We start from the raw sequence: 21,396 nt of genomic DNA on the forward strand, positions 1-21,396 counted from the left end.
TGATCATGGATTGGAAGAATTAATATTCTTAAAATGTCCATACTACCCAAAGCAATCTACAGATTCAATGCAATCTCTAAATACCAACAGCATTTCCCCCCCCAGAACTAGAATAAATAATACTAAAATTTGAATGGAACCACAAAAAACCCTAATAGTCAAAGTTGTTTGAGAAAGAACAAAGCTGGAGTTATCACAATTCCATCTTTCAAGATATACTACAAAGCTGTAATAAAACAGTAATTGTACTGGCACAAAAATAGACACATAGATCAATGGAACAGAATAGGGAGCCAAGAAATAAACCCATGCTCATATGGTCAATCTATGATAAAGGATATACAATGGGAAAAAGACATTTTCTTCAATAATAGGTACTGGGAAAAGTGGACAGCTACATGCAAAAGAATGAAACTGGACCACTTCTTAAACATACACAATAATAGGACATTCTTTCCTGCTTTGTCAAAGATGAGTTGACCATAGAGTTGAGGAACACTACATCAAAAACTAATGATGTAATGTATGATGATTAACATAAAAATAAAAAAATTGCAAAAAAATAAACTTTTAAAAATACACAAAAATAAAGTCAAAATGATTTAAAGATCTAAAAGAACTGAAACCATAAATCTCCTAGAAGAAAACATAGGCAGTGATTTCTTTGACATTGGTCATAGCGTTTTTCTAGATATGTCTCCTCAGGCAAAGGAAACAAAAGCAAAAATAAACTATTGGGACTAAAATAAAAAGCTTTTGCCCAGTGAAAAAAACCATCAACAAAATGAAAAGGCAACCTACTGAATTGGAGAAGATATTTGCTAATGATATATCCGATAAGGGGTTAATATATAAAAAAATATAAAGAACTTATATAACTCAACATCCAAAACCAAATAATCCAATTAAAAAAAATGGGCAGAAGACCTGAATAGACATTTTTCCAAATAAGACATACAGATGGCCAACAGACACATGAAAAGGTGTTCAACATCACTAATCATTGGGAAAATGCGTATCAAAATTACAATGAAATATCACTTTACATCTGTCAGAATGGCTAGAATTAAAAAGCAAGTAATAACAAGTATTGGTGAGGATGTGGAGAAAAAAGGAATCCTTGCGCACTCTTGTGGGGATGCCAGTTGGTGCAGCCAGTGTGGAAAACAGTATGTAGTTCCCGTCAAAAACTAAAAAAATAGAACTACCATATGATCCAGTAATTCCACTACTGGGTATTTACCCAAAGTAAATGAAAACACTAATTCAAAAAGATATATGCATATGTTTATGTTTATTGCAGCATTATTTACAATAGTCAAGATATGTAAGCAAATTAGATGTCCATTGATAGATGAATGGATAAAAATGTGATATATATATCATTTATCATCATATACAAATATATATGTATATATATATAAAATGGTATATTGTATCATATATACCATATATATATAGAATAGAATATTATTCAGCCATAAAAAGGATGAGATCTTGTGATGTGTGACAACACAGATGGACCTAGGAGTAATATATTAAGAGGGATAGACAAATACCATATGATTTCACTTATATGTGGAATCTAAAAAAACCAAAACAAACAAATAAAAAGCAGAAACAGACTCATAAATACAGAGAACAAACTGATGGTTGCCAAATGGGGGAATGGGCAAAATGGTGAAGGGGGAGTGGGAGATACAAACTTCCAGTTATGGAATGAGTAAGTCACAGGAATAAAGGTACAGCATAGGGATATAGTCAATGGTATCATAACAGCATTGTATGGTGACAAATGGTAGCCATACTTGTGGTGAGCATAGTATAATGTATAAACTTACTGAATGTATGTTGTGCACTTGGAAGTAATATAACATTGTGTGTCAACTGTATTTCGGTTTAAAAAAGAAATTAAATCTAAATAAACATTGAGACATTTGTGTTTATTAATTGGAAAACTTGATATTGTTAAAATGGAAATATCCCCCAAATTGATACACAAATTCATTGTAATCCCTATTAGAATTGCAGGTGACTTCTTTGCAGAAATTGACAAGCTGAGTCTAAAAATAATACAGAAACTCAAAGCCCTTAGAATAGCCAAAACAATCTTGGAAAATAACAATTAAGTTGGAGGAGTCACACTTCCTGATTTCAAAACTTACTATAAAACAACATTAATCAAAACCGTGTGATATTGGCATAAAGACAGACATATAGATCAATGAAATAGAACTGAGAGTCTAGAAACAGCCATGTGTCTATGATCAACAGATTTTCTACAAAAGTGCCAAGACCATTCAATGGGGAAATAGTCTTTTCAATAAATTGTCCTGGGATATTGGAATGCCCCATGTAAAATAGTGAAGCTGGTTTCTTGACTCACACCATATATAAAAATTTATTCAAAATGGATCAAAGTTGGATGGCTTTCCAAGATGGTGGAGGAGTAGGAGATCTTAGTTTTGTCTGGTCCCAGGAATTCAGCTAGATAGCTATCAAATCATTCTGAACACCTGTGAATTTAACTTGAGATCTAAGAAAAGAATTGCTGCAATTCTCCAAATAGAAAAGTGCCACTTTCTGCAAGAATGGCAAGACAAAACAAAAACTCGCCTCAAAAAAGAGGCCAGACTAACTGCTAGGGACCTAATCAGTATGGACATAGGTAAGATGCCGGGAGTAGAGTACAGAATAATGATTATAAAGATAATAGCTGGGCTTGAAAAAAGCATAGAAGACACTAGAGAATCCCTTTCTGGAGAAATAAAAGAAATAAAATCTAATCAAGTTGAAATAAAAAAGGCTACTGAGATGCAATAAAAAACAGAGGCTCTAACTGTTAGGATAAATGAGGCAGAAGAGACAATTAGTGATATAGAAGACAAAACGATGGAGAATAAAGAAGATGAGAAAGATTAAAAAAAAAAACTACTGGATCACAAAGGGGAGAATTTGAGAGATAAGTGATAGCATAAAGTGAAGCAATATTAGAATAATTAGGATCCCAGAGGAAGAGGAAAGAGAGAGAGGGGCAGAAGGTATATTGGAGCTAATTATAGCTGAGAACTTCCCTAATTTGGGGAAGGAAACAGGCATTAAAATCTAGGAGGCACAGAGAACCCCCCTCAAAATCAATTAAAATAGGTCAAAACCTCAACATATAATAATGAAGCTTTCAAATCTCAGAGACAAAGAGAAAATCCTGAAAGCAGCTCGGGACAAGAGGTCTGTAACCTACAAGGGTAGAAACATTAGACTGGCAGCAGACCTATACACAAAGACCTGGCAGGCCAGAAAGGACTGGCATGATAAATTCAGGGTGCTAAATGAGAAAAATATGCAGCCAAGAATGCTTTATCCAGCAAAGCTGTCATTCAAAATAGAAGGAGAGATAAAAAGCTTCCAGGACAAAGAGAAACTAAAAGAATCTCTGATCACTAAGCCAGCCCTGCAAGAAATATTAAAGGAGATCCTTTAAGTGAAGAGAGAGCCCAAAAGTAACATAGACCAGAAAGGAACAGAGACAATATACAGAAACAGTGACTTTACAGGTAATACAGTGGCACTAAATTCATATCTTTCAATAGTTACTCTGAATGTAAATGGGCTAAATGCCCCGGTCAAAAGACACAGGGTATCAGATTGGATAAAAAAAATCAAGACCCATCGATATGCTGTCTGCAAGAGACTCATTTTAGACCCAAAGTCACCTCCAGATTGAAAGCGAGGGGGTGGAAAACCATTTATCATGCTAATGGACATCAAAAGAAAGCTGGGGTGGAAATCCTCATATCGATGAGGATTTTAAACCACAGACTTTAATAAGAGATGAGGAAGGACACTACATCATAATTAAAGGGTCTATCCAACAAGAAGATCTAACAATTGTAAATATTTATGCCCCTAACATGGGAGCAGCCAATTATATAAACCAGTTAATAACAAAATTAAAGAAACACATTGATAATAATACAATAATAGTAGGGGACTTTAACACCTCACTCACTGCAATGGACAGATTATCTAAGCAGGAGATCAACAAGAAAACAAGAGCTTTAAATGACACACTGGACCAGATGGGACTTCACAGATATATTCAGAGCATTCCTTCCTAAAGCAACAGAATACACATTCTTCAAGTGCACATGAAACCTTCTCCAGAATAGATCACATACTGGGTCACAAATCAGTCTCAACTGGTACTGAAAGATTGGGGTCATGTATATTTTCAGACCACAATGCCTTGAAACTGGAACTCAATCACTAGAGGAAATTTAGAAGGAACTCAAATACATGGAGGTTAAAGAGCATCCCTCTAAAGAATGAGTGGGTTAACCAGGGAATTAAAGAAGAATTTAAAAAATTCATGAAAACACAACTGTTCAAAACCTCTGGGATGCAGCAAAGACGGTCCTAAAAGGGAAGTATATAGCAATACAAGGCTTTCTCAAGAAACAAGAAAGGTCTCAAATACACAACCTAACCTTACACCTAAAGGAGCTGGAGAAAGAACTGCAAATAAAACCTAAACCCAGCAGAAGAGAATTAATAAAGGTTAGAGCAGAAATCAATGAAATAGAAACCAAAAGAACAGTAGAACAGATCAATGAAACTAGGAGCTTGTTCTTTGAAAGAATTAATAAGATCGATAAACTCCTGGCCAGACTTATCAAAAAGAAAAATGACCCAAATAAATAAAATCATGAATGAAAGAGAAGAGATCACAACCAACACCAAAGAAACACAGACAATTGTAAGAACATATTATGAGCCATATATGCCAACAAATTAGGCAATCTGGAAAAAATGGACGCATTCCCAGAAACATATAAACTACTAAAACTGAAACAGGGAGAAATAGAAAAGCTGAACAGACCCATAACCAGTGAGAAACTTGAAGCAGTCATCAAAAATCTCCCCCAAAACAAGAGTCCAGTGCTGGACGGCTTCCCAGGAGAATTCTACCAAACATTTAAAGAAGAATTAATACCTATTCTTTTGAAGCTGTTTCAAAATACAGACATTGAAGGAAAACTTCCAAGCTCATTTTATGAGGCCAGCATTACCTTGATCCCAAAACCAGACAAAGACCCCACCAAAAAGAATTGCAGACCGATATCTGCGATGAACATGGATGCAAACATTCTCACTGAGATACTAGCCAATAGGATCCAACAGTACATCAAAAGGATTATTCATTATGACCAAGTGGGATTTATTCCTGGGCTATAAGGGTGGTTCAACGTCTGCAAATCAACCAATGTGATACACTACATTAATAAAAGAAAGGACAAGAACCATATCATCTTTTCAGTAGATGCAGAAAAAGCATTTGACAAAGTACAGCATCCTTTTTTGATTAAAACTCTTCACAGTAGGGATAGAGGGAGCATACCTCAATATCATAAAAGCCATCTATGAAAAGCCCACAGTGAATATCATTCTCAATGGGAAAAAAACTGAGAGCTTTTCCCCTAAGGTCAGGAACACGACAAAGATGTCCACTCTCACCACTGCTGTTCATCATTTACTAGAAGTCCTAGCCTCAGCAGTCAGAAAAGAAAAAGAAATAAAAGGCATCCGAATTGGCAAAGAAGAAGTCAAACTCTCACTCTTTGCGCAGATGATGTGATACTCTATGGGGAAAACCCAAAAGACTTCACCCCCAAATTTCTAGCATTCATACAGGAATTCAGCAAAGTGGCAGGATATAAAATCAATGCACAGAAATCATTTACATTTCTATACACTCACAATGAAACAGAAAAAAAAGAAATTAAAGAGTTGATCCCATTTACAATTACACCAAAACCCATAAGATACTTAGGAATAAACCTAACAACCAAAGAGGCAAAGGATCTGTACTCAGAAAACTATAAATCACTCATGAAAGAAATTGAGGAAGACACAAAGAAATGGAAAAATATTCTGTGCTCATGGATTGGAAAAACAAATATTGTTAAAATGTCTATGCTACCTAGAGCACTCTATACATTCAATGCGATCCCTATCAAAGTATCATCGAGATTTTTCACAGAGCTGGAACAAATAATCCTAAAATTTGTAATGGAACTAGAAAGACCCAAATAGGCAGAGGAATGTTGAAAAAGAAAACCAAAGCCAGTGGCATCACAATTTTGGACTTCAAGCTATGTTACAAAGCTGTAATCATCAAGACAGTATGTTCCTGGCACAAAAACATAGACATAGATCACCGGAAAAGAATAGAGAACCTAGAAATGGACCCTCAACTCTATGGTCAGCTAATCTTTGACAAAGCAGGAAAGAATATCCAGTGGAAAAAAGCCTCTTCAACAAATGGTATTGGGAAAATTGGACAGCCACATGCAGAAGAATGAAACTGGACCATTTCCTTACACCATGCAGAAAAATAGACTCAAAATGGATGAAAGACCTAAATGTGAGACAGGAATCCATTAAATCCTAGAGGAGAACATAGGCAGCAAGCTTTGTGACCTCGGCCACAGCAAATTCTTGCTAGACACGTCTCCAAAGGCAAGGGAAACAAAGGAAAAAAATGAACTACTGGGAATTCATCAAGATAAAAAGCTTCTGCACAGCAAAGGAAACAGTAAACAAAACCAAAGGACAACTGACAAAATGGGGAAAGATATTTGCAAATGTCTTATAACATGAAAGGCTAGTATCCAAAATTTATAAAGAACTTATCAAACTCAACACCCAAAGAAAAAAGAATCCAATCAAGAAATGGGTAGAAGACATGAACAGACATTTCTCCGAGGAAGACATACAAATGGCCAACAGACACATAAAAAAATGCTCAACATCACTTGGCATGAGGGGAATACAAATCAAAACCACAATGAGATACCACTTCACACCAGCCAGAATGGCAAAAATTAACAAGTCAGGAAACAACAGATGTTGGCAAGGATGTGGAGAAAGGGGAACCCTCTTTTATTTATTTATTTTTAAGACTTTATTTATTTATTGAGAGAGAGAGAGAGCATGAGCAGGAGGAGGGGCAAAGGGAGAAGCAGATTCCCCACTGAGCAGGGAGTCAGACGTGGGGCTCCATCCCAGGACCCTGGGATTATGACCTGTGCCAGAGGCAGGTGCTTAACTGACTGAGCCACCTAGGTGCCCCACGGGGAACCCTCTTACACTCTTGGTGGGAATGCAAGCTGGTGCCGCCACTCTGGAAAACAGTCTGGAGGTTCCTCAAAAAGTTGAAAATAGAGCTACCCTACGACACAGCAATTGTACTACTAGGGATTTACTCCAAAGATACAAATGTACTCATCTGAAGGGGCACCTGCACCCCAATGTTTCTAGCCACAATGTCCACAATAGCCAAACTATGGAAAGAGCCCAGATGTCCATTGACAATGAATGGATAAAAAAGATGTGGTATAGATATAGAATGGAATACTACTCAGGCATCAAGATAAATGAAATCTTGCCATTTGCAACAATGTGGATGAAACTAGAGGGTATTATGCTAAGCGAAATAAGTCAGAGAAAGACAATTATCATATAATCTCACTCATATGTGGAATTTAAGAAACAGAACAGGATCATAGGGAAGGGAGGGAAAAATAAAACAAGATGAAATCAGAGAGGGAGACAAACCATAAGAGACTCTTAATCATAGGAAACAAACCGAGGGTTGCTGGGGGGAGGGGGGGATGGGGTAACCGGGTGATGGGCATTAAGGAGGGCACATGATGTAATGAGCACTGGGGATTATATAAGGCTGGTGAATCACTGAACTCTACCTCTGAAACTAATAATACATCATGTGCTAATTAATTGAATTTAAATAAAAAAGTCACAGAATGGTAACATAAAAAAATGGATCAAAGTCCTAAATATAAAACTACAAAATTCTTAGTAGAATACATAGGGGTAAATTTACATAACCTCAAAATTCATCAATGATTTCTTAGATATGAGACTAGAAGAATAAGCAACAAATGAAAAAATAAATTGGACTTCATCAAAACTGAAAACTTCTATGCTTCAAAGACACTATCAGAAGGAACTTGTATTAGAATGTATAAAAAACTCTTACAACTCAGTAATAAAGACAAATAACCCAATTTAAAAATTGGCAAAAGATCTGAAAAGATATTTCTCTAAATAAGATATTTTAAATGACCAGTAAGTACATTAAAATATGCTCACCATATTTAGTCACTAGGGAAATGCAAATGAAAACCACACTGAGATACTTTTTCACACTCACTCAGATGGCTATAATAAAAAAGTTAAGATAATAAGAATCTAAGTGGTGAGAATGAGGATAAATCAGAACTCTTATATATTGCTGGTAACAAATGTAAAATGGTACAGCCATTTGGAATGTAGTCTAGTTCCTCAAACAGTTAATTATAGAGTCACCATATGACCTAGCAATTCTTTTTTTTTATTATGTTCAATTATCCACTGTATAGTATATCATTAGTTTTTGATGTAGTGTTCAATGATTCATTAGTTACGTATAACACCCAGTGCTCATCACAAGATCTAGCAATTCTACTCCTATGTATACATTCATGAGAAATGAAAACAAGTCCATACAAAAATGTGTACACAAATGTTGATGGCAGCATCACCCATAATCGTCAAAAGGTGAAATCAACCCAAATGTCCATCAGTGGGTGAATAGATAAGCCAAATGTGGTATTCCAAACAATGGAATATTATTTGACCATAAGAAGGAATGAAGTACTAATACAGGCTACAACATGGTTGAACCTTGAAAACATTATGCTAAGTGAAGTAAGCCAGTCACAAAATACGACATATTCTATGATTCCATTTATATGAAATATCCAGAATAGGCAAATTATAGAGACAGAAAGTAGATTGATGATTGCTTTGCATGACAGGAATGGGTCATAAAAAAGTCTGCGGAGTTTCTTCTTGAGGTTATAAAAATGTTCTAATACTGACTATGGCAATGGGTGTGCATATGCGTGTAACTCTACTAAAAACCATTGAATTGTACACTTTCAATAGGTAAACTGCATGTTATGTGAATTATATTTCAGTAAAATTTTTTAAAGGGCAACATGAGGCATTCTGGTGTTGAAAATGTTTTATATCTTTAAAAACAAAACCAAAAACCTAGGAATGGGTCCTTTGGTTTGTATTTTTAACTTTATAAGGCACTGTCAAGCTTTATCATAAAGTGACTACTTTGCCTTCCTGCTAGCAATGTATAAATGTTCTAGTTGCTGCACATTCTTACTAATATTCAGTAGTATATATAATGGGTGTTATATGCAACTAATGAATCATTGAACACTACATCAAAAACTGATGATGTACTGTATGTTGGCTAATTACATTTAAATTAAAAAAAAGTAGGCTATGGACAAAGGGGAAAACTGTATATCAGACAGAGCAGAAGGTTAATAGTTACTAAAATGTATGGAGAAGTTGAATTCAAACAAATGGAAATTCTAGGACATAAATAGAAGGGAGCTGATTCTTAAAAAAAAAAAAGTCATTCTAATAGGTATGTCTTGCTATATCATTGTGGTTTTATCATCTATCATTTGCATTTTCTGAATGACTAATGATGTTGAACATCTTTTCATGTACTTATTTTAGTTGCCACCCATGTATCTTTGGGGAAGTGTCCTCAGTTCAAAATAATTAATTACAAAAGTAATTAAATTTTTATTAAATTTAAGATACAAAAGAGCAATAATTAAATTTCACAAAAATTACAAACTTAAAACCAAAACACCAATAACATTTAAAGATGAAAAACAATCTGGAGAAAATACTTGCCATGTATGTGAAAGGACAGGGATAAGAGATCACATATGGGAAGAGATGATGGATTTTGTTCTCTTGAGTGTCCCTGCTATATGTATACACAACCCTCACTGCAGCAACCTAATTTGTAAAGGGTTCTGACTCCTCATACGTGATCTGGAGGCTACAGCTGGGAGGTGCCCAAGATGATCAAGTCAGAACTCTGAAAGGCAAGGAGTCCCAGCCCTGGAAGATAGAGGGCCCCAGTGTTCTACTTGCAAATAAGGTCAGCAGGCAGAGGTAGTGGGAAGGTGTGGGCATCAGTGGACAGAGTAGGGAGGTCAGCAGGCATTAGGGGTAGGGTGAGGAGAAAAGGGACAGTGGCACAGGGGTCACCAGCAGAAGCACAAAGAATAAGGGTGGGGCAAGTTTTTTTTTTTTGCCATTATTTCTCCAAATAACTTTTTTCTGTCATCTCCTTTTCTCCCCTGTCCTTTGAGGACTTCAATTGCTTGTATATTGCGTTACTTGACATTGTCCCATGGCGTATTGACACTATTTTTTTTTCTTTCCTTTTATGAATTTTTTTTCTGTTTTGGAGCATTTTTATTGCTATGGCTTTACATTCACAAATCTTTTCTTCTGCAATGTTTCATCTTTTTCATTTTTAGAAGTTTGTGACTTTCTTATGGTCTTCTATGTTTGCACTCAATTTTTTTTAACATAATGGATAGTGTTCATTTTAATATCCTCTGCTAATTTTAATATCCGTGTAAGTTCAGGGTCAGTTTTGTTTGATTTTTCTCATTTTGGATCATGTCCCTGCTTCTTGTGCCTGGTAGTCTTTGTTTGGATGCCAGACATTGTAAACTTTACTTTGTTGGATGTTGCATACTTTAGTATTGTTATAAAACCTCTTGAAATTTACTTTGCAATGTAATTAATTAGTTGGAAAGTTTGATCCCTTTGGGTCTTGCTTTTATTTTTGTTAGATGAATCTGGAGCAGTATTCTAATTATTCTTCAATATTTAGGCAATACTTCCTGAGTACTCTACTCCAAGCCTGTGAGTTACAGGGTTTTCTAATCTGGTTAGTAGGAACAGGTACTGTTCTTAGCCCTAAGTGATACTTAGGCAATTTTCACTCTAATCCTTTCAGGTGGTTCTCTGTCTACCCTTAGCTGTCTCATTTCTACACCCTGATCAGTGCTCAGTTAAATATGCACTGATAGGGTAAGGGCCTTCTCTACTGAGGGTAGGGCTCTCTATGGAGCTTTTCCTTTCTGGTATTCTGTCCTGTGAACTCTAGCTGCCCTGGTCTCCCTGGGTTCTCAGCTTTATTTCTTCAACTCAAGTAGTCAGCTGGGCTCTACCTCAGCTTCTCCTCCCTTTGCTACAGCCTGGAAACTCTCTGGGTAGTAAGCTGGGGCAGTCACAGGGCTCATCTTGTTTGTTTTTTCCATCTCCCAGGATTATTGTCCTTTGTTTTCTGATATTCAGTGTCTTGAGATCATTGTTTCATATATGTTGACTGGCTTTTTTGGTTGGTTCAGATAGGTGGGTCAGTTTGGTTCCTGTTATTCCATCTTGGCTGGAAGCAGAAGTCCGTGACATCTTTCATTTTCCTCTCCTCTCCAAATAATAGTGTCAGGTGGCTCAGTTGTTGGGCATCTGACTCTTGATCCCAGCTCAGGTCCTGATCTCAGGGTTGTGAGTTCAGGCCCCACGTTGGGCTCCGAGCTGGGCGTGGAGCCTATTTAAAAAACAAACAAAAAAACCCACAAATAATACTGTAAAACACTGACTGTTGAAGCTTTCTTCAAAGAGGCATTTGTTAAGCACCAGGACTCTGCCTGTGTGATCCTGGTTAGTCCTCACAACCATGCAGGTTTTCTTAACCTCATCTCCATCTGACAGCTGAAAAGTAGGCCCAGATTTTGCTGGTCTGGATTCCAGACAAACCTGTCAGTCCCAAGGCCATGTGCATCCTGTGGCTCCAGAGTTCTCCATGCCTTGCTGCCGAATTGCCAGGGGAGCTGCCTGACCTGCATAGCATCCCTGGCTCCTCATTCCTTTAAGAATAGCTCACACTTGCAGCCTGGCCTTTGAGGTATTCATACTCACATGCACTCTGTGCTTTGGCTTTGTCAGGCAAGCATGTATGCCTGTGTCTCATCCAGCTACCTGACATGAATGAGAAGGCAGTAAGATGGCCACTAGGTAGGAAAGCATCCAGAGAGGGGATACCAGTGGCCAGAGTCACCCAGGTCTTCTAATTCCAAATCCACGCCTCTTTCTTGAGACTTGGGATCCCACACAACTGGCAGGGAAGCAACAGAGAGGTGCATAACACAGAGGTAAAGGTGCTCCATCCTCACCATGCTTGAAGATTCTGTGATTCTAGCTATTTCCTCTCCTGTGGGTCATCTTCTGGAACACATTCTAGAAAAATCACAGCTTTCAGATAATTCTTCAGAAAACCCCAGTCTGTACTTAATGATTTCCTTCCACAAAATTGGCAAGCCAGCTGTAGCCCTTGGTGCCCAGCATGACTGGGGACCAAGGGGCACAGCACAGCCAGAAGCAAGGACCTCGATGACTGGCTTGGGAGGAGACTCAGGTGAGGTGGCCTATCTGCTAGCCCCAGAAGCCTCAGATGCTTCATGGTCAACGAAGTGACCTCCATGCTGGGTAATGAATTTCTGCACCGAGAGGCTGGGGCCATTAGAGGACATCAAAGATTCCTTCCAGTTCTGATGTTCCAGAACTGCCCATTTTGGGAGAGGGAGCTATGGCAGGGGAGGAAGGTGGAAGTTAGAAGGAAAAGGCAGGGGAAGCCAGAATGATTTGGTATCCAATGCGTGTTCATTTATTTTACACTTACAAAAGAAATCGCCCACCCCTCTGCCCCATTCCCCAAAAAACAGTCTCTTTTTACAAACATTTAAAAATTAAAACCAAATGAAGATAGACAAGTTAATTTCAGTACAATTATTTTTCAATGTAGCTGTCATAATTAGAGTTTAAATTTCCTACAAGTGACCAATGTCCAAGTGACTTATAGGGAAATCCTGATTATTGGCCAAAAGGAAAATTCCATATTACAAGTTAGCAAATTCTAGTACAAAAATAGTCCGCGTTGGAATAGCCTTTCCTTTTACATAGGTCTCGGGTCAGTCTACCGACTGCATAATACACTAACATTTCAGGGGTCTCTCTTTCACAAATGGCTCATTCGTCATAGCTGAAGCAGCACGATGCCTGCAGTGGCAGGGACTAGTGTCCACCTCGGGCCCGTGCTGGAAACGGCAGGCCTGGGAGTGCCTCACTGACCCCGGGGCAGCAGGGCAGGGCCCCAACCCCAGCTCCGCACAGGGGTCCTGGAGGGAGGGATGAGTGGCGGGCAGAGCTGCCCCCCTCTGAGGGAGCAACGGGCCCAGGATATGGGGGAAGCCCGCCTAGGGAGTTGGGCCAGCGCTGGCACAGGACAGCCCACCTCCTGCCAGTGTCTCCTCGTCCTTCTGTGGTCTGACGAGGTGAGAGGTGGCCGTGCGCATTGTCAGCGGCGAGAGTGTAGCCCTGCCCTTGTTGCAGCCAGGGAAGGCCTGGGCAGACTACTTGTCCCTCAGGATGTCGAGCTGCTCCTGACATTCGGTAAAGAGGCGCTGAAAGCGGAGATTCTGCCCGATGACCGGCAGCAGCTCCTTCAGCAGCTCCCTCTTCCGCAGACCCTGTGGACACAAAGTGTGACAGTTGAGTGCAAGTGTCAGTGAGGAGACCTGGACGGTGCTGGGCTTCCTTGGCCTGGCAGAGACCCTGTGTCTGCCCATTTGACCCCCAGACACCCCCTGGAGAAACCACAGATGGATGAGAACAATTTCTCCACATGCTGGGAAGTCCCAGGCAAGCTAAACGCCTAAGCTGGGGCATGCAGGGTGGAGTGGCAGGGAGCAGGGGAGGGACACAGTGCAAGGATACAGCAAAGAAAACGAGGGTAGGTTCGGCTCCTCTGTGTCCCCTAAGTCCGCTGGCACAGTCACTGCTGGCCTTCACCTGCACTGATTACTGGCCACAGTAGCTTGTCCTTCCAGAGCAGGATGGAAGTAGGATATTAGGGGAGAGGAGCGGGTGGATGGCCATCCTGGAGGAGTTGTTCCCTAATGTGGATGCTCTCTGGGGGCCTGAGGTCAAGTCTAGGGGCGAAGAGGCATCTGGGAGGCAGTGGCTGGCCTTGGTTTTACAATCCTGGGGCCTCTGCCCTTGGGCCTTGCCCAGGACTCTTTCATGCCTGGGTGCACTGGCACCATGGTCTGCCTGGGCTCCTCTGCAACATGCACTGCAAGGAGGAGTCTCTGCTGCACAGAACCCTGAGGAGCACAGCTGCTGCAAAGAAAAAACCACCAAATGACAACTCTGACCGCTGGAACAGAAGGAAGGCCCAAGATATTAAAATAAGCATGGTAGAAAGACAAGGAATTATAGAAAAGAACCAAGTGTAGATATTAAGTTTGAGCAACACAGTGGTTGAAGGGATGGGATCTGCAGAAGAATGGACACTGCTGGAGACCAAGTCAGAGTGGAGTCAGATGGAGGACCAGACCATGCTCGAGGAGGGAGTACACAAAGAGGAAAATGCAAGCAGAGAAACCATACAGGAAAAGTAAAGGCAGATGGAGGATGACAGAAGGGCCCAATATCTACATAATGGGTCCCACAGGACAGAGAAAGAAGAAAGAAGGAAATATTCAAGGAAATAATACAGGTAGATTTCACACAATTAAAGAAAGTCAAATGGCCTTAGGTTGAAAGCCTCCATGAGTGCTGATCATGTAAGATATAGAAACATAATAAAGGCCATATATGAAAAGCCCACAGCTAACATCATATTCAAGGTGAAAAACTGAGAGCTTTTCCTCTAAGACCAGGAATAAGACAAGGCTGCCCACTCTCACTACTTTTTTTTTCAACACAGTACTGGGAGTCCCAGCCACAGTAGTCAGATAAGAAAAAGAAATAGAAATCTAAATTGGTAAGGAGTAAGTAACTTTCACTATTTGCAGATGACATGGTACTACTATACCATACTATATAGAAAAACCCTAAAGGACTCCAAAAAACTACTAGAACTGATAAATGAATTCAGCAAAATCATAGGATACAAAATTAATATACAGAAATCTTTTCTGTTTCTTCATACTAATAATGAAGTAGCAGAAGAGAAATTAAGAAAATAATCCCATTTATAATCACACCAGGAATAATAAAATACCTAGGAATAAACCTAACCGAGGAGGTGAAACTACTCCAAAAACTATTTATCAGTGTTTTAACACTGATGAAAGAAATTAAAGATGACACAAATAAATGGAAAGATATTCCATGGTCATGGATTAGAACAACCAGTATTGTGAAAATGTTTGTATCACCCAAGCAATCTATAGACTTAATGCAATCCTTATCAAAATACCAATATTTTTCATAGAACTAGGAAAAAAAATAAGATATGGAAAAACTGATATCTAGACATGCAGGATGAAATATATAGAATTTGAGAGTATCAAAGACAGAAAAATTCTGAAAGTTTCTAAAAAACAAGATCATATCACCTACAAAAGAAGAGAGATCAAGATACACAATAAAGTAGTATTTTTAATATATTGGAAAAAAAACCTCAGAACCTAGACTTTTTTACCCAAACAGTTACTCATATAAGAGAGTATAATAAAAAATATTCTTAGGCTTTTAAGACCTCAAAAGGTTTGCCACAGGAAGGATCCACCATGAAAATGTTTTGGAGGAAACACTCAAAGTAAGAAGAGATAAATCCAGATAATGTTAAAAGAGATATGAAAAGAAATGTGGTTAACTCTGGCTAAAGTTTATGTTGGCCTTAAGAAAACCAAGAAAACAAAAAATGTAAATGGTTTGAGCTTGGTGATAAAAAAAAAAAAATAACCTGTCACACTGGATAAAAGTCAGCCATCTGATGTTAGTAAGAAACATATAAACATTGATGCAGAGGGTTAAAAATTAAAGCCAGAGAAAGATACGTTAGTAAAGAATAAAAAGAGAGCTAGTATTTTATAATTACCGAAGTAGATTTTGTGACAAAAACATCACTGGGGAAAGAGCAAGTCAGAAGACAGGGACAAAACCACCCTCAGGGAGATTTTAATACACATTCAACTAGTGATGGGTCATGGAAAAGCAAAAATCTACAGATTCAGGTAATCTGAACTGAACAGTTAGTAAACATGACTTAATGGACATATATAAAATGAAAAACATTCTTTGGCACATGTGGACATATAAAAAATTGCTCTAAAAGCAAACCTCAACAAAATAGCAGGTATCATGTACATTGCAGACTGGCATGGCCAAATATAGCCTACTATCTATTTTTGTACATAATTTTATCAAAATGTAGCCACACCTGCCTATTTGTTGATATATCATGCTACAAGAGCAGAGTGGAGTAGTTGCAGCGGAGACTGTATGGATTTGCAAAGCCTGAAATATTTACTCTCTGGTCCTTGACAGAAGAAGTTTGCCAACCCCTGATATAAATCACATTCTCTTACAATTGAGTAGAACTCATGACTGATTAATCAAGTAAGTTAATGAATTTAGTTAATTGAAATTAAAAATGATTTACAAGTAAATGGTAATAAAAACACTAACCATTGCAAAACTGTTGTAGAAATGCCACAGAAGCGGGGCTTTCATAAGGATACTTACAAACATAAAACATCTTATATCAGAGAACATAAAAGAATGACAACCAATTACCTGAGTCTAACCTAAGGTGGAAGGAAGGAAGGAAGGAAGGGATGGAGGGAAGAAAGGAGGGGGGAAGGAAAGAAGGAGACATCAGAAAAAACATTTTTAAAATGAGCTTCATGACTAGCTGAGTAGGGGAGCCAGTCTGCAAAGACTGGGAAAGGTGGCCATTTTTTCAAATGCCCAATATTCAACAAAAGATCATGGGGCATACAAAGAAACAGAGAAACATGGATATGGTTGGATATGGTATTGGCCCATTCAAAATAACAAAATAAGTCTCCAGAAAACTGACCTTAAAGAAACATAGGCCTGGAACTTTATGTGACAAAGACTTTAAAACAATTGTCTTAAATATTCTCAAAGAGAACATGAACAGATGGCCATATCAGGAAAACGATACGTGAACAGAATGAGAATATCAACAAAGAGGCAGAAATTATAAAAAAGAACCAAACCAAAATCCTAGAGCTTAAAAACACAGTAACTAAATAGACAAATTCACTTGAGTGTTCAACAGTAGACTTGAACAGACAAAAGCATCAATGAACTTGAATTCAAGTTATTTGAAATTATTGAATCTGAACAACAAAAAGAAAATAGAATGAAGAAAAATGAAAATAGTCTAAGGGATTTATAGGATACCATCAAGCAGACCAATATATGCATTATACAAGTCCCAGAATAATAGAGAGAGAAAGGGGAAGAGAGCTTATTTGGAGAAATAATGGCTGAAAAGTTTCCAGGTTTGAGGAAAGACATGGATTTACAAATCCAAGCTCAACAAACACTCCATGTAGGAAAACCCCAAAGGAACCCATACTGTGACAGATTTTAATCAAACTATGGATCATCAAAGATAAAGAGATAATCTTGAAAGCAGAAACGTGTCTCATTATGTAAAAAGCATACTCAATAAGCATATTTCTCAGCAGGAACACTGAAGGCCAGAAGGCAGTGGGATGACATATTTAAGGTGCTAAAAGAAAACCTGACATCTGAGAATACCATATCCAGTGAAACTACCCTTCAAAAACAAGGGAAAAACAAACACATTCCCAGATAAATAAAAACAGAAGGAATTCATTACCATTAGATCTACCCTACAAGAGGGCGCCTGGGTGGCTCAGTTGGTTAAGCGACTGCCTTTGGCTCAGGTCATGATCCTGGAGTTCCAGGATCAAGTCCCGCATTGGGCTTCCTGCTCAGCATGGAGTCTGCTTCTCCCTCTGACCCTCCCTCCTCTCATGTGCTCTCTCTCTCTCTCTCTCTCTCTTTCTCTCTCTCAAATAAATAAATAAAATCTTAAAAAAAAGCTTTAGATCTATCCTACAAGAAATGCTAGACGGAGTCCAAGTTGAAGTGAAAGGATACTAAACAATAAAACATAAAGTTCTCTGGTAAAGGTAAAAGTAAGGACAAATATAAAAACCCATATTATTTAATTTTGTTGGGTAATTCCATTTTATTCTTTTATAAGATTTAAAATACAAAAGCATAAGAAACTATAAATCTATGTTAAAGGTTATAGAATATATAAAGATACAATTTGTGACTTCAATAACATAAAGTGGGTGGAGTGGAACTGTACCTGCTTATGGGTGCACATGGATGCACATGCGTGTGTGCGCTCTCTCTCTCGCAAATCAATCAAGCAAGCAAGCAATCTTTAAAAAAAGAAAAGAAAATTCTTCCTTGCCTAGACCCCCTTCTGGCTACTGTGTTTATACACAGTAGGATCTACAAAGAAAGACCTCAAAACAATGACATAACCTTCTATCCTTTGAAACTAGAAAAATAAAAGCAAGCTAAACCCAAATCAAACAGAAGCAAGTTTATTAGTTTAAAACAGATTGTTATAACTATAGAATGTTTTTGTTATCCCTATGGTTATCAAAAAGAAAATATCTACAGAATACACACAAAAGGAAAAGAGGAGAGAATCAAAACATGTCACTAAAAAAATCAACTAAATGCAAAGTAAAATAGTAAAGGAGGAAATGAGGGACAAAAAGATATAAAACATAAAGAAAATAAATAACAAAATGGCAATATTCAATATTTATCTGTCAGTTGTTACTTTATAATTTTTTTTGAGAGGGGGGGCAAAGGGAGAGGGAGAGAGAGAGAATCTTAAGTAGGCTCCATGCTTGGTGTGGAGCTGGACATGGGACTTAATCTCCCAACTCTGAGATCATGAACTGAGCTGAAATCAAGAGTTGGATGCTTAACCAACTGAGCCACCCAGGCACCCCTGTCAGTAATTACTTCAAATGTAAATGGATTAAACTCCCCAATAAAAAAAAAATGGGTAAAAACCAGAGTCAAACTATACGCTACCTACAAGGAACTCACTTTAGATCTAAGGACACACAGGTTGAATATGAAAGGATAGAAAAAGATAGTCCAAAATACAGAAGAGATGGCTATACTTGCATCATACCAAATAGATGTTATTTCAAAAACTGTTACAAGAAACAAAGAAGGACATTGTATAATGATAAAAGGGTCAATTCACCAAAGATGATGTAACAATTATAAACATATGCACCAAACATCAGAGCTCCTAAATATATGAAGAAGACATTGAGTTGAAAGGAAAAATAATTCTAGAATAATTGTAGGAGACTTCAATATCCCATTTTCAATAATGGATAGAACAATCAGATAGAACAGTAAGGAACCAGAAGACCTGAAAAACAATATAGACCAAATTGTACCTTATGTACATATATAGAACATTCTACCCAACAACAGCAGAATACATTTTTCTCAAGTGCACATTTAACATTCTCCAGAAGAGACCACATGTTAGGTCACAAAACAAATCTCAATAGGTTTAAAAAGACTGACATCATAAAAGTATCTTTTCCAATCACAATGGAATGAAACTAGAAATCAAAAGCTAAAGAAAAACTGGACAATCTGCAAATATGTGGGAATGAACACATTGTTAAGCAATGATTCAAAAAGAAATCTCAAGGGAAATTTGAGAATATCTTGAGACAAATGAAAATGAAAACAATATACCAAGAAATGCAGGATCCAGCAAAAGCACTTGTTAAAAATTCATAGCTGTAAGAATCTAAAAAGAAAGACCTCAAAAGAATAACATAACCTTCCATCCTTTGAAACTAGAAAAATCAAAGCAAGCTAAACCCAAATCAAACAGAATTAAGAAAATCATACATATTTGAGTGACAATAAAATGGAGAATAGAAAAATAGAGAAAATAATGAAACCAAAATGTAACTATTTGAATAGATCAAAATTGATAAACTGTTAGCTAGATGGACTAAGAAAACAAGAGAGAAGACTAGAATGACAATCAGAAATGAAACAGGGACATTACAACTGATGCCACAAAAGTAAAAATTATAAATAAAGGAATATTATAAACAACTGTACACCAACAAATTGGACAACCTAGATAAAATGGACAAATTCCTAGAAACACATAGCCTACCAAGACTGAATCATGAAGAAATATAAAATCTGAATGGATCTATAACTAGTAAGGAGACTGAATCAGTAATCACAAACTTCCCAACAAAAAAGAGCCTATGACTGACCAAATGGCTTCAAATGACTGACCAAATTCACCAATGGTGAATTTCACCAAATATTTAAAGAAGAATTAATAACAATCTTCAATTGATACAAAAATTTTTTTTGATCAAGTCCAACACTCGTTCATTACAAAAACACTCAGCAAACTGGTAATAGAAGTCAACTACCTCAATATAATACAGACCGTATGTGAAAACATCACACTCAATGCTAAAAGACTGAAAGCTTTTGGGGCGCCTGGGTGGCTCAGTCAGTTAAGCGTCTGCCTTCGGCTCAGGTCATGATCCCAGGGTCCTGGGATCGAGGCCCACATCGGGCTCCCTGCTCGTTGGGTAGTCTGCCTCCCCCCTCCCCCCCTTGCCCCCTGCTCATGCTCACTATCTCTCTCTCTCTCAAATAAATAAATTCTTTAAAAAAAAAAAAAAGACTGAAAGTTTTTGCTCTAAGGTCAGGAGCAAGGCAAGGATGCCAGCTTTCACACTTCTACTCACCATAGTACTGGAAGTTCTAGCCAGAGTGATGAGGCAAGAAAAAGAAATAAAAGGCATCCAAATTGGAAAGGAAGAAGTAAACTTTTTTGTTTGTAGACATCATCTTATATGTAGAAAACCCTAAAGACTCTACAAAAAACCTATTAGAATGAGTGAATTCAGCAAATTTGCTGAATAGGAAATCAATACACCAAAATCAGTTGCATTTTTATATACCAACAACAAACATTCTGAAAAGAATACTAAGAAAACAGTTCTATTTACAATAGCTTCTGAAGAATAAAATACTTAAGAATAAACTTAACCAAGGAGGTGAAACACTAGTATACTGAAAACTACAAAATGTTGCTGAAAGAAATTAAAGAAGACACAAGTAAATGGAAAGACATCCCCTAGGGGTTCATGGATTGGAAGACTTAATATTGCTAAGATGTCAATAACACCAAAAACAATTTATAGATTTAATTTACTCCCTATCAAAATCCTAGTGGTGTTTTTCTACAGAAATAGAATAATTCATCCTAAAATTCATACGAAATCTCAAGGGACCCTGAATAGTCACAAGAATCTTGAAAAAGAAGATGAAAGGTGGAGGCCTCACAGTTTCTGACTTCAAAACTTATTTCTGCTCTTCCCATTAAGTCGCCTGAGGTGACCTCTGAAAATGGTTCATTATTCACTTCCCCAGAAAGCCCAACAAAACCATGCAAATGAAGAGATTCAAAGCTTTGTGTTCACTTTATGAAAGCATCAAAAGTATGCATATCTGAAAAGCCACCATGTATCTGAAGGATGTCAC

General features: G+C 37.7%; 1 protein-coding gene across 4 annotated transcripts in view; it reads right to left on the reverse strand.

Moving 5' to 3' along the window:
• Positions 1 to 12,602: 12,602 nt before the first annotated feature.
• HIRA (histone cell cycle regulator) overlaps positions 12,603 to 21,396 on the reverse strand; it is an 88,669-nt gene continuing 79,875 nt past the window's right edge. For 3 of the 4 annotated variants that reach the window (XM_025857980.2, XM_025857979.2, XM_025857982.2), the window contains one exon: positions 12,603 to 13,487. In XM_025857980.2, coding sequence (XP_025713765.1) covers positions 13,033 to 13,487 — 455 coding nt within the window. In that variant the 3' untranslated portion in view covers positions 12,603 to 13,032. The remainder of the gene's footprint in view (positions 13,488 to 21,396) is intronic. The other variant, XM_025857981.2, reaches the window with a different exon arrangement.

The sequence above is a fragment of the Callorhinus ursinus genome, unplaced genomic scaffold (genome assembly GCF_003265705.2).
Source record: "Callorhinus ursinus isolate GAN/ISIS: 27379988/994484 unplaced genomic scaffold, GSC_fseal_2.0 scaffold115, whole genome shotgun sequence".
NCBI lineage: Eukaryota > Metazoa > Chordata > Mammalia > Carnivora > Otariidae > Callorhinus > Callorhinus ursinus.